At 42.7% G+C, this 12,715-nt stretch overlaps 1 protein-coding gene across 1 annotated transcript in view; it reads right to left on the reverse strand.

Annotated features, from left to right (window-relative positions):
- Nucleotides 1-12,715, reverse strand: part of MAP3K4 (mitogen-activated protein kinase kinase kinase 4) — a 105,048-nt gene that overhangs the window by 43,026 nt on the left and 49,307 nt on the right. The window contains exon 4 of the mRNA XM_021086224.2: nt 1,016-1,258. Coding sequence (XP_020941883.2) covers nt 1,016-1,258 — 243 coding nt within the window. The remainder of the gene's footprint in view (nt 1-1,015; nt 1,259-12,715) is intronic.

The raw sequence follows: 12,715 nt of genomic DNA on the forward strand, positions 1-12,715 counted from the left end.
CCAGGGGCTCTGGCCCTTCAAACCCCATGGGGATGGATGGGCACGGTTCACAAAAAACAAATTAACTGTTTCCCATCCACTATGAAAGGGTTATTTTACACAATGACTGTCCACATGGTGATATCACTGAAGCATAAATACAATCACTCTTGGAGTTCCCGGCTCAGCAGTTAACAAATCTGACTAGGAACTATGAGACTGCAGGTTGGATCCCTGGCCTCGCTCAGTGGGTTAAGGATCCGGCATTGCCATGAGCTGTGGTGCAGGTCACAGACGCGGCTTGGACCCTGCGTTGCTGGGGCTGTGCTGTAGGCCAGCAGCTACAGCTCCGGTTGGACCCCTAGCCTGGGAACCTCCATATGCCATGCGTGCGGCCCTAGAAAAGACAAAAGGGCAAAAAAAAAAAAAAAAAAAAGAAAAAAACATATAAACACTCTTCAGGCCTCGCTTGGGCAGATACTACTACTTCTAGCCGTTTCGTTGTACCCTTGGAGCAGCAAGCTCCCCAGAAAAATCCCATCCAAAATTAATAATAACTAAGAAAGCGGGAACTGTGATTATCGTTTGTACCAGACGGCTGCCTACACAAGCAAAATGTCCAAATATTTTGTAGTCTCTAAAGACATTTATCTGTTTTCACATAGCTTGAAAGGAACAAAAAAAAAAAAAAACAAATTAAAGGAACTTAAACTACCTCTTACGAATGAATTTTAAGTTTCCAGTCTTCAGAGCCTGATGGTAATAGGATACAGAGGGTCCTATCAGCACCGTGCTTTTCTATTTTTAGAACGAGGAAGTGGAAGGTAGACAGGGTGAACCACAATCTCATATTTGAAGACTGCATGTGAAAACAGCATTTTAAATTACCCTAAAAAGAACAGCTTAAACACACTAACGCGCTTTTTTTTTTTTTTTTACTATTTGTAACATGGGGAAAAAGCTAAAAATAAAAATTACGAGCCTATAGAATAACATAATCAACGCTTGGTATTTTTAAACAGTCTTTGAAACAAACCTGCTTAATACTCAAGAGAGATGGTTCTCCAGCAGGTCTCTGTTCCAATCTTAACTTGAGACATTCATGGATGACGTTCAGAAGGACTCGGCAGAGGACTAAGAAGGCAGGTTCGAAGGAGGGCAAATCCATGGACTTGAGCTCGTCCCAGGACACAGTGCTGCATTTCTGCTCCGAGGAGGGGGGCGGCCTGGACAACTGCACATAATCCGAACCCCACATGGGATCTGGAAATTCAGAAAACTGTAAGAAAAATTCAACAAAGGTTAAAAGAGCATCCAAGAGAACATCCTAAAGTTGTAGTTATAAACTACTATTTTCTATAATTTGCAGACAAAGCTATAAAAATCATAATTTTACAGGAAAGGTGATCACTAGAATAATCTGACATTTTCAACACAGACCCCCAAAGTTCTAAAAGTATTAGAAAACCATAGCAGGAACTAAAATGAAAATGTAATATTTTATCAAAAAATACAGTAGAAAAAGAATCAAGTTCATCTTTTTCATCACATATTTTTAATCATACTTAAAATAATCAGAGCACTTAGTGTTAAGGTTGTGCAGTTACCATCCACAGCTATCCCTAGACTGAGAAAAGCAGAATTATTACATTTGAAGAAAGATTACAAAACTAAGTAGCCATTTGTGTAAATGCGAAAACTAGTAGGTTCAACCACGTCTGCCCATCTGTTCTCCTGGGCTACATACACCCCATGATGCTGAAAGAAAAAATTTCATGAAAGTAACCTGGCTGGTCCCGCTCAAGTGTCTGTTCCTCGATGTTTCCTAGGGCTCCTACAGTTGCTCCCCCATTCTTGCAGTCACCCCATCAACGTCCTTCCGCTTTGCCCCATCAACAGCAGGAGTGGCGCTTTGCCAGGGCTCCCAAATCCCCAGTCACCTCAGTTGACCAGCCTTCAAAGACCCTGCCTCCCCTTTTCCCTGCGAAAACCAAAGCCATCGAAATGGGAAACTCTCAGCTCTTTTTCGACTGAGAACACCCCCAATTATAGCCATTCTAACTGCAAATGTCATCCGTGTCTGTGCTCCCTGTCATTTAGCGGACTCTTAACTGCTCTCCCCCACTTACATTCTTTTATGTTCAACGCGTATTCTGGCATTTAAATTAATACATACTCTAGTTTCCCATCACAGGCAGGAATGTCTAAAATAGCAGCAGCCTCTTAAAAACGATGACTCGTGATAAATGTGGTCAGACTTACGACATGTCTGTTGCAAAGATGGGCAATACAAGTGCCTGTTGCCTCAGGCGTGGAGCCTGACCTCAGACAAGACGTCTACCTGGCGCACTACAAAAATCAGCACGCTTTCTAGGATAAGGCTCTGAAGAACTGGGCCCGGGCCGGAGCCCCGGGGAAAGCAGCGCCGAGGAGGAGGCAGGGAAGGTGACGAGGCGGCGGCGGAAAAGCAGACGCTGAGCCAGGGCTCGGGACAGAACGACAGAAACACTCTAATGCAAGATCTCCAAGGCGATGGGGAAAACAACCAAGATTTCCAAAGCGACCTCCATAGAGGCAGGGAAAACGGCGTGACGGGTGCGGTCCAGATCTGAAGAAGTAACTTAGGCGTTCACCGCAGAAACGATCACCAACCCAGAGCAACGAACAGGCACAGAACTGAGAGAGAAAAGGAAGCCTCGCGGAGGGAGGCGCAGGGGCACCGAGGGGCGGGCGCAGGGCGCTGGGCAGGACGGGGACGCGTGGCCCGGGCGGCGAGGGCAAGGGTCGCCCTCTGACCCAGGCAGGACGCCGAGCGCACTTGCCTACAGAACGGCCCGCGGAGGCCCAGGAGAGGCCAGGGAAACCTGGAGCAGGAGCCCAAGTGGGAAAAGAAGGACACCCCGGGACAGGAGCGGCTGCGACCCTGGCAGAGCTGGAACCCGCGCGTGGGGCGCCTGCAACTCCACTCTGCAGCCGCCTTGAGGACGGTAATGCGAGTTTCCGAAAGGCACATTTGAAGCAAGCAAATAAAAAAGCCTAAGATAAGGAAAAACCTTTGGATCTGAAATTCCCAATTATTTTAATACAACACAACGAGAGGGAAAAGTGGCACTAGGGTACAAGAATGGCCTACTTGCTATTGTTTCATTCCAGCGAGAAACAGAGTATTACATTTGATCTCAAAGCCCTGCTCAGTCCAGCCGAACTGAGAATCAGTGTCCCTAACTGCAGGAACCTCAATAACAATGCGACGTACTTATGACCCCAACACCCAACGGCATTCTGTGGGGATTAACAAATTCATTAAATAAAGTTCACGTGGAAGAAAGTACTTTACAAAAATAAGGGCAGCCAGAAACTTCTGAAAAGCATACGTGGGAAGAACGGCCCTACGTGCAGTCAAACCTTACTAATAAATGTACTTTATTTAAAGCAGAAACGTATTGGATAATAATAAAGAGAACTTAAGTCAGAAAAAGAAAGACGAATAGCTATGATATCGCTTCTATCTGGAATCTAATATACGGCACAAATGAACCTTCCACAGGAAAGAAACTCATGGACTTGGAGAACAGACTTGTGGTTGCCCGGGGGACAGGGAGGGAAGGGGACAGACTGGGGATTTCAGGTTAACAGATACAAACTCTTGCCTTTGGAAGGGATAAGCAAGGGGATCCTGCTGTATGGCGCTGGGACCTACGTCTAGTCCCTTAGGATGGAGCATGATGGTGTGAGAAAAAAGAATGTACATGGGAATGTGAGACGGGGTCACCTGGCTGTACAGCAGAAAACTGGCAGAACACTGTAAACCAGCTATAACGGAAAACATAAAAATCACTATAAAAAATAATAAAGAGAACAACAGAAAGAGAAACATATCCAATCACCTATGATAATTTAGTATATAAAAAAGTAAGTGGTCCAAGAAGGTGGAAAATCACACCGATTTTAGGGAATTAAGTAAAAATAATCACATCCTTACCTTACCCCACCCCATACACCTACGCCTCACATTATCACAGGTAATCCATTTCTAAGCTTATACAGCTATTTTAGAAATTTTTTCCTGTCATGAGAAACTACAGCCGCCCCTCCTGCAGACACCAGAATCCGTGGAGGCTCGGGTCCCTCCCATAAAGGACACAGCGCGGTCAGCCCTCCGAGTCCGGGCTCCGCGTCCACGGCCTACACTTGGATCCATGGTTGGCTGAAGCTGCAGATGAGGAGCCCGAGGATCGGGAGGGCCCACTGTGCGTGTTAATGCAAACACGAAAACGGATGTTGACCCTACATATTTGGAAAAAGAGATTCCAAATTAAAACCTCCACAGAGAGAGCTACACATTCAGTTAAACCATATACAATTGCCATTTTGATCAGTCAAAAATGATCAAACTGCGGCAGGTTAATACAGGTCAATATCATAAAAAGAATTCTGAAAAGACAGTGGTGGCAGTGGGATGTGAATTTCTCTTCGTTCCCTCACAAAAACAGAGCACCGACGCAACAAAACCAGAACTCCATGAGACACACTGACAACAAAACCAGGGGGACGGAACCTTCGTGAACCTCCAAACAGAAGGGGTGGGACAGTCCCTAGACCCACTGATACCGCATACCCCACCCCACCCCAAGTGGGACCCCAGCCCCCAGCCTATCAGCACGTGAACAGGGGAAGCAGAGGGGGTACAAGGGGGACAAATTCCAGAGTTACCAGTAAGCGGTTTAGGCCCCCAGCTCTTAAAACGCGCAGCCAAAACGCCAGGACAAGGCTCCACATCGAGAAACTGCTGGAGTGAAACCCAACTGACCAGTAAAGGACAAGAGATGTGAGGAAAGAGAAGGGCCAGGAAAGGGGACAAGGAGCACAGCGGGAGACCTCAAAAACAGGAGAGCACGGCTGGCAACGGGAGGGAGCGCACACAGCCGCAAACCCCAACCACGTCCCAGCTCGCTCTCTCCTTGAAGCTCATCAACGACAGAAAAGGACTGGGTTCGAATCCAATCCGGGGCTGTTTCAGGCTGAGAGGAATCTGTAAGGGGCAGGACAACCCCACAGACAATGAAACCGTGCTAGAGAGACATGTCCACTAACACATGAGACGGTGGCCTGATTCTCACAAAAAATAAATTCGAAGAAATGTTTTAAATCTTGGAAAACATAAAAAATTGTCATAAATTCTAGTTAGAAACACTCACAAGTGATAGAACTCAGAAGATAATTCTTTCAAACCTGTACATCAGGGACTTCCCTTGTGGCACAGTGGGTTGGGAATCTGGCGCTGTCACTGCAGTGGCTTGGCTTGGGTCACTGCTATGGTGCGGGCTTGATCCCTGGCCCAGGAACTCCCACATGCCAAAACAAAAAAGAAAAGAAATTCACTTGAATTAAAAAAAAAAAAAAAGGATAAAAACAAAAGCAAACCCTAAAGCTATATATTGAAAGGTATTCAAAAATATCAAGGTGGAAACACCAACACCAAGTAAAACATTGCAACTTAAAGAAAAACAATCTTTTAGGAATCCAGATTATAAATAAATAAACAAATAAACCAAGGTTATTGTAAGTAGGCACAAAAAAACATATTGTCCCAACTTTGCAATCTCAATGTTTTAATGGCAAAAGACAATGAATGACAAATACTAAATTTATTCAGGAAAAAAAATATAAGCCAAATATTTTAAGGTCAGCCAAATAGCTTTTCAAGAATAAATGCTGCAAACTGACAGGAAAATCCAAGAACTTAGGAAACACAGTTCTTGTGAGCCCACACTGAGGAATCTCGTACGAAACTAGTGTCACCCAACCAAAATGACTCAGAGACTCCGACATGAGACCGAAAACTGAGCCTGAAAACAAAAGCCCAAAACTGTGTGTCTCAGGCTCCATTTATCTACTGCTCGATCTTAGGCACATACGCAGGTACTACCAGGTACTACTGCAGAACTAAGACTGGGTTAGATGACAGCTGTCAGGGACAGAGCACTGTCAACAGCAGTTATGACCTTAAAAAGTAGATAAAACACAACTACCAAAGTCTGCAGAGAAAGGGGAGGGCATGCGAAAAGTCTTAGCATTTCATTGGAAGTAAAAGACAACTACTTTGAATGAGAATATGGATTTCAAAAAAGGGTGGGGAAGTTCCCATCGTGGTGCAGAGGAAACAAATCCAACTAGGAACCATGAGGGTGCAGGTTCGATCCCTGGCCTCGCTCAGCGGGTCAAGGATGCGGCGGGGCTGTGAGCTGTGGTGAAGGTCACAGACGCGGCTCGGATCTGGTGTTGCTGTGGCGGTGGCGTAGGCCGGCAGCTGTAGCTGGGATTCAACCCCTAGCCTGGGAGCCTCCATATGTTGCGAGTGCGGCCCTCAAAAGACCAAAAGACCAAAAAAAAGGGACTAATTCCAATAGGGCTCACTGTTGAGAACCAACCAATAGCAACCAAAAAATGGGAAATGGACACTATTATATAAAGATGATGATATAATGATAATCTTAAGGGTTTTGTAAAAATAAGCCTGCCATATATTAAAAGTAAAGCAGTCAACTGTATACACAAGCTTTATATTAACAATATAAAACAATTTTTTTTAAAGGTTAACTATCCCTATCAAAGAAACTAGGCTCCTTTAAAAAAATACATTCTTCCACAGATTTTTCTCTTAAAACCAAATATTTTACATAACTTTTGCAAAAAATTAAGTTTAAAAAGCAACAACAAAAAATAAAAAAACTACATTAAAAAAATCTATGAATGGATCAACAAAATGTGGTATATCCATACAATGGAAAATTATTCAGCCATAAAAAGGAATGAAGCATTAATACATAGTACAGTAAGAATGAACCCTGAAGACATGATGCCAAACGAAACCAGCCAGTCACAGAAGACCACATGTTATATGAGTCCATGTATATGAAACTGTCCGCAATAGGCAGATATAAAGAAAGAGAAAACAGATCGGCAGTTGTTTAGGGCTGAAGGTGGCGGACAGAGAGACTATGGAGGTGACAGCTAAAGGGCACTGGCCTTATTTTAAGGGTGATGAAAATGCTCTAAAATTAGACAGCGGCAGTGGCTACGCAACCCTGAATATAGTGTGAAAACTACTGAATGGAACACTTTAAAATCACTAATTCCATGGTATGCGAATTGCCTCATAAAGCTGTTCTTTAAAATATACAACAGGAAAAAAGAATTTAACTGTACATCTAGCCAGTGGCATAACCCCAAGAAGAATTTTTCAAGAGTCTTTAAAACACTGCAATACGATGTTTACATTCCTAAAGGGTTGTGCCACCTTAAGGATGGGGGGGGGGGGGACACCTTACACTGTTCTCCAGTCATCAGACTGCTGATGGTACCACTCTGAGAGTTCTATGTATTCTGGAACACAGTCAGTATCGGATACCCCAAAGCCATCATTCCTGATCGCACTGACAATGGGACATGTCTGCTACAAAAAACAGTCAGAAACATTAATAAGTAAAAATACGAAATCTTGAATTTGAATTGTTCGTATCAGTATGAACTTATGACATATTGCATGTGTGTTCTTCTGAGAGAATTAAAACCAGGACCAAAACTGAAGTCCAGTGAGAAATGCCAATGCCCAGATGGAGGTCCTAAAATACCATTTCCCACTAAAATGAGGGCTCCTTGAAAACACATCAGATTCCCAACCTGCAGTAGATGTACCATATAAGCCTGAAACAGCCTGTTAGAACAGGCATCAGAGACTATTCCCCAGGGTCATGAAAAAAGGACTTAAACCAACTTGAACACATTCCCACTGTCCAAAGACGGGACGATGTGAACGTCAGTTTATTTCCCTGGATTATAACAATGGCTTCAATATTTTTACATTCATGGGTTCAATATCATATTAATAAAAAAACATTAATTTGTCACCAACTAACCAACTCGTTATTTCGAAAAATGGAAAACAAAAGAGAAAGAATAAAGCACATTTATCCTGTCATTTCTGTTCAGTTTACCCCACTAGGCAACCAAATAATGGATGAGGAAAGTTTCTCTTTAAAGCAGTATCTAATTAATAAAGCTACTAATAAAAAAGAAGAAATGAAAGAATCAAAATATCATCACTGTTCAATCCTCAGTGAATGACAAGATCCAGGCAAGGACAGCAACAACTACTAAGTGTCAGAGACAGTCAGACATGATGTGATCCAAGCAGTGTGAACACAATCAATCAAGGAATCTGATCAGGCCACCAGATCACACAAGTCAATTCACAGAGAACACGGAGAAAAAAGACACACTGTAAAAAATCAACCAGAGGGACAATCACCAAAATTCAGACTAGGGTAGACCACAGGATAAGGGACCCAATTTCTTCAATAAATATATGGCAAAAAAGGAAACATAATGAAGACTTAAAAAGACTTAGGAAACATAATGAACAGTTACCATGTGTAGACACTGTTTGCAAATTGAGTTAAACTGTAAAATACATTTTAAAGAAAAAAACCATAACAATTATGCACAATAGAATATGAACATGAGCTTGAAATTTGATATCAAGGAGTTCTTCCTATTTCTTTAGATGTGATAACAGCTCTGTAGTACACTTGTAAGACAAGTCCTCATCTCTCAGAGAAATATACTGAAACATTTAAGGATAAAATAAGGTGATATCTGAGATTTTCTTCAAAATGACAGAGGAAGGTGTCAAATGAGCAGGTACTGACCATGAGCTGAGAACCATGGTGCTAGAATACAGATTCAAGCAGGTTCACAGTATTAGTCTGTGTGTTTTGCATCTGTTTAATATTTTCCATAACAAAAATTATTATAGCTATATAAAAAATAAGCAAAAAACACAGGGGAAGTTTTTTATAATCTTGGAGCACACATAAAATCAGATGACCGTAAAACAGTAAATACGACTACATAAAAATTTTAACTTCTTTCTAGTGAAAGGCATCATAAATAAGTTAAAAGACAATTTGGAAGAAATTTTTACAGCCATAACAGAAAAATGAATAATATGCACAAAATATAAATAGTTCCAACAGATCAATTAAAAAACAGAAAACAAAAATGAATAAAAGAAAATTTAAAGCAGCAATGCAAGTGGGCAAGAAACATGACAATGGGCTCAAATGTCACTAAAAATGAGGGAAGTCAAAGATAACACTGAAGTTACAGTTTTTATTGATTACGGTGGGAAAATGGGATTTCTCCTATGCTGCTGGGGAAAGTTCACATTAGTACAGCTTTTTTGGAGAGCAATTTGGCAGCATCTAGCAAAGATTTAAATGTGCATACCCTATAACTTAGCAATGCCATTTCTAGAAACCATTCTTACAAGAACAATAGAATAAGTTCATAAAGGGGTATGTACAAGAACATTTGCAGTTTATAACCATATAAGTGTCCATGAGGAGTGACATGACTTAGCACCTCACACCTGAGAGAATGGTAATTATTCAAAAAATAAGAAATAACAAGCGTTAAATGAGGACTGGAGAAAAAGGAACTCTTGTGAACTGTAGGTAGGATGTAAACTGGTATAGCCTCTATGGAAAACAGTACAGCAGTTCCTTAACAAATTAAAAATAGAACTACCATACGATCCAGCAATTCCACTCTTGGGTATTTATCTGAAGAAAACTCTTTTAACTTAAAAAATTACACGCATCCCCATGTTCAATGCAGCATTATTTACAACAGCCAAGACACGCAAGCAATCCAGGTGTCCAATGACGGATGAATGGGGAAAGAAAATGTAGTGTGTACACACACACACACACACACACAGAGAGGAATATTATACAGCCATAAAAAGGAAGGAAATCTTGCCATTTGTGACAACATGGATGGGCCTGTAGGGCATTATGCCAAGTGAAATAAGCCAGACAGAAAAAAACAAATACTGTATAATCTCACATATGAAATCCTAAATAAATAAATTAATTTTAAAAAGGACTCATAGATAGAACAGAGAAAACAGATTAATGGTTGCCAGAGGCAGAGAGTGGAATTCAAAAAAGAAAAAAAAAAGTGACGGAGTTCCCACTGTGGCTCAGGGGAAGGAATCCGACTAGCATCCATAAGGATGCAGGTTCCATCCCTGGCCTCGCTCGGTGGGTGAAGGATCTGATGTTGCTGTGAGCTGTGGTATAGTCTGCTCACGCAGCTTGGATCTGGCGTTACTGTGGTCGTGGTGTAGGCCAGCAGCTGTAGCTCCGATTTGATTCCTAGCCTGGGAACCTCCATATATCGTGGGTGCAGCCCTAAAAAGCAAAAAAAAAGTGAAATAGTTAAATAAGTGACAGGACACTCATATAATGGGAAACCATGTAGTCCTAAATGACTGAGGCAGAGCTACGCACAGCACTATGGACAGACCCAAAGGAGAGAACATCTGGACAGGGGCAGGGACCACCAGTCTCGAAATAAATACAGCATCATCACGGGGGGGGGGTGAAAAAATTTTCTACATTATACAGCAAAGATATTTATTTATATACAAGCACAAAAATGTCTAGAAGACACAAGCCAGATGATGACATTAAGCAGTTGTAGAGGATGAGCAGCAACTTTGTTTCTTTTATATACATCAACAAATGAGCAAAACAAAAGAAAGCAAACTTTTTATAAAATGAAGGATGAGATCAAAATAGGGATTATATTCTCCTTCTATGATTCTACGCTCGGGCTCATATCACATAGGGGCCCAGTGGGGTGGGTGCTGTCAATGATGAACGAGGGCTGGGTGGCAGGGAGAGTAAGGAAAGCTGGGGGGAGCATGCCAGGTGCAGGAAAGCTGGGGGAGCACGCCAGGTGCAAGAAAGCTGGGGGGAGCACACCAGGTGCAGGAAAGCTGGGGGAGCACGCCAGGTGCAAGAAAGCTGGGGGGAGCACGCCAGGTGCAGGAAAGCTGGGGGGAGCACGCCAGGTGCTACCACATGGGGATGGGGCCCAGTGTTGGCAGACCTCCCAGTATTTTAAGAAAAACAAAAAAAAAATCCAGATTTCCATGTGAAATCTTCTCTTCTTCGATGCTAGCTACTAGGTCAAAAATATTAAAGCACTATGAAGGACAAAAATATAGCTTCGGGGGGCAGTACACTGTAATGGTGAAGAGCATGGCTTTACGGCGAGCCCCGGTTTCACATCCGACTCTGCCACTCACTGGACGTGCGGCGCCCTTGACCAGGTTCCTTAACCAGCCCTGCAGCTGCCCCCCCCCCCAATATGAGTATTCAAGGCCGGCTCCTGGTCTTGTTGTTGTTGTCGCTGTCCTGGGATGCAGTTCCAAGGCAAGCTGATGAGCTGCCCTGTCTCTGATCTTTCTCCTCTTACGTCAGGCTAGATTCAGGTGGCTCACTGTAGGCAAAACAACACAGTACAACTTCCTGTCTTCCTTCATGTATGTATGCTTCCGGTAAGAAAACAAAACCTATAGGCAAATGCGTAAGCATGTGCTTGTTAGCCTGCCACTTATTCAATTAAAAAGTTTGTGTATGTTGGGGTGAACATAAACTGGGCAGCTGGTACAGAAAACAGTACGGCGCTTTCTCACAAAAACTAAAAATTAAAACTTCTATTCCAGCAATTTCACTCCTGGTTATATATCTGAAAGAAAAAAAAACTAAAGCACAAATTTGAAAATACACATGCACCCCAATGTTCATAGCAGCATTATTTACAATTGCCAAGATATGGAAGCAACCTCGGTGTCCATCAACAGATAAATGGCTAAAGAAGATGTGGTGTATATACGTCTATATACACACACACACACACACACACACACACACACACACACACACACACACACACACACACACACAATGGAATACTACTCAACCATAAAAAAGAATGAGAATTTGCCATTTGCATCAACATGGGTGGACTTGGAGTGTATTATGCTAAGTGGAATAAGTCAGACAGAGTAAGACAAACACCGTATGGTGTCACTTATATATGAAATCTAAAAAAGATAACACACTAGTGACTGTAACAAAAAAGAAACAGTCTCACAGATATAGAGAACGATTGAGTGGTTACCAGTGGTGGGAGGGAAGGGGGGAGGGGCAGGCTAGGGAGAGGGAGTTACAAACGATCCGGATCCCGTACAAAATAAAACAGTAAGGACACACTGTACAACATGGGGAATACAGCCAAAATATATTTATAACTACAAATGGAACATGACCTCTAAAAAGGTTAATCACTATATTGTACACCTGTAACTTAAAGAGCATTGTGCATCAACTGCCCTTCAATTTAACAAAGGAATAAGTCCCTCCACGTACTGCAAAAAAAGAATAAAAATAAGCTGGGACAGCTTTAAAAAAAAAGTTTATGTGCTCATGAAATCATACAGGTGATGCCCAAAGCGGATAAAAATTACCTATGCCAGCTGTATTAATGAGCACTGACCCCGAGGGGGGGCAGGGGAGCACTGCCGCCGACTTAGTGTTTCCAGCCGGCCAACTCACCACTGCTTGGTGCTGGCCTGGCTGCATAGGAAGCATGGTGGCAGCTAAAAAGGTCAGTGCTCACGTCCCACCTCGAGAGAATCTGACCTGCCCTATATCCAAGAACGACACGGCGTGTGTATTTTTAAAAGCTCCCTGATGTGCACGCAGCCAGGTTTGGAAACCAACGGCACAGTTTAAAGTCTGGTATTCCCAAGTCCTAGGTCTGACTCCCTCCAACAATCTATAGCTTCTGTGACTTGTGGCAAGTTTTCCACTCTCCT

The sequence above is a fragment of the Sus scrofa genome, chromosome 1, assembly GCF_054392235.1.
Source record: "Sus scrofa isolate SSC_HxYL_T2T_F1_AM1 chromosome 1, Sscrofa_HxYL_maternal_Yorkshire_Landrace_v2.0, whole genome shotgun sequence".
NCBI classification, from domain to species: domain Eukaryota; kingdom Metazoa; phylum Chordata; class Mammalia; order Artiodactyla; family Suidae; genus Sus; species Sus scrofa.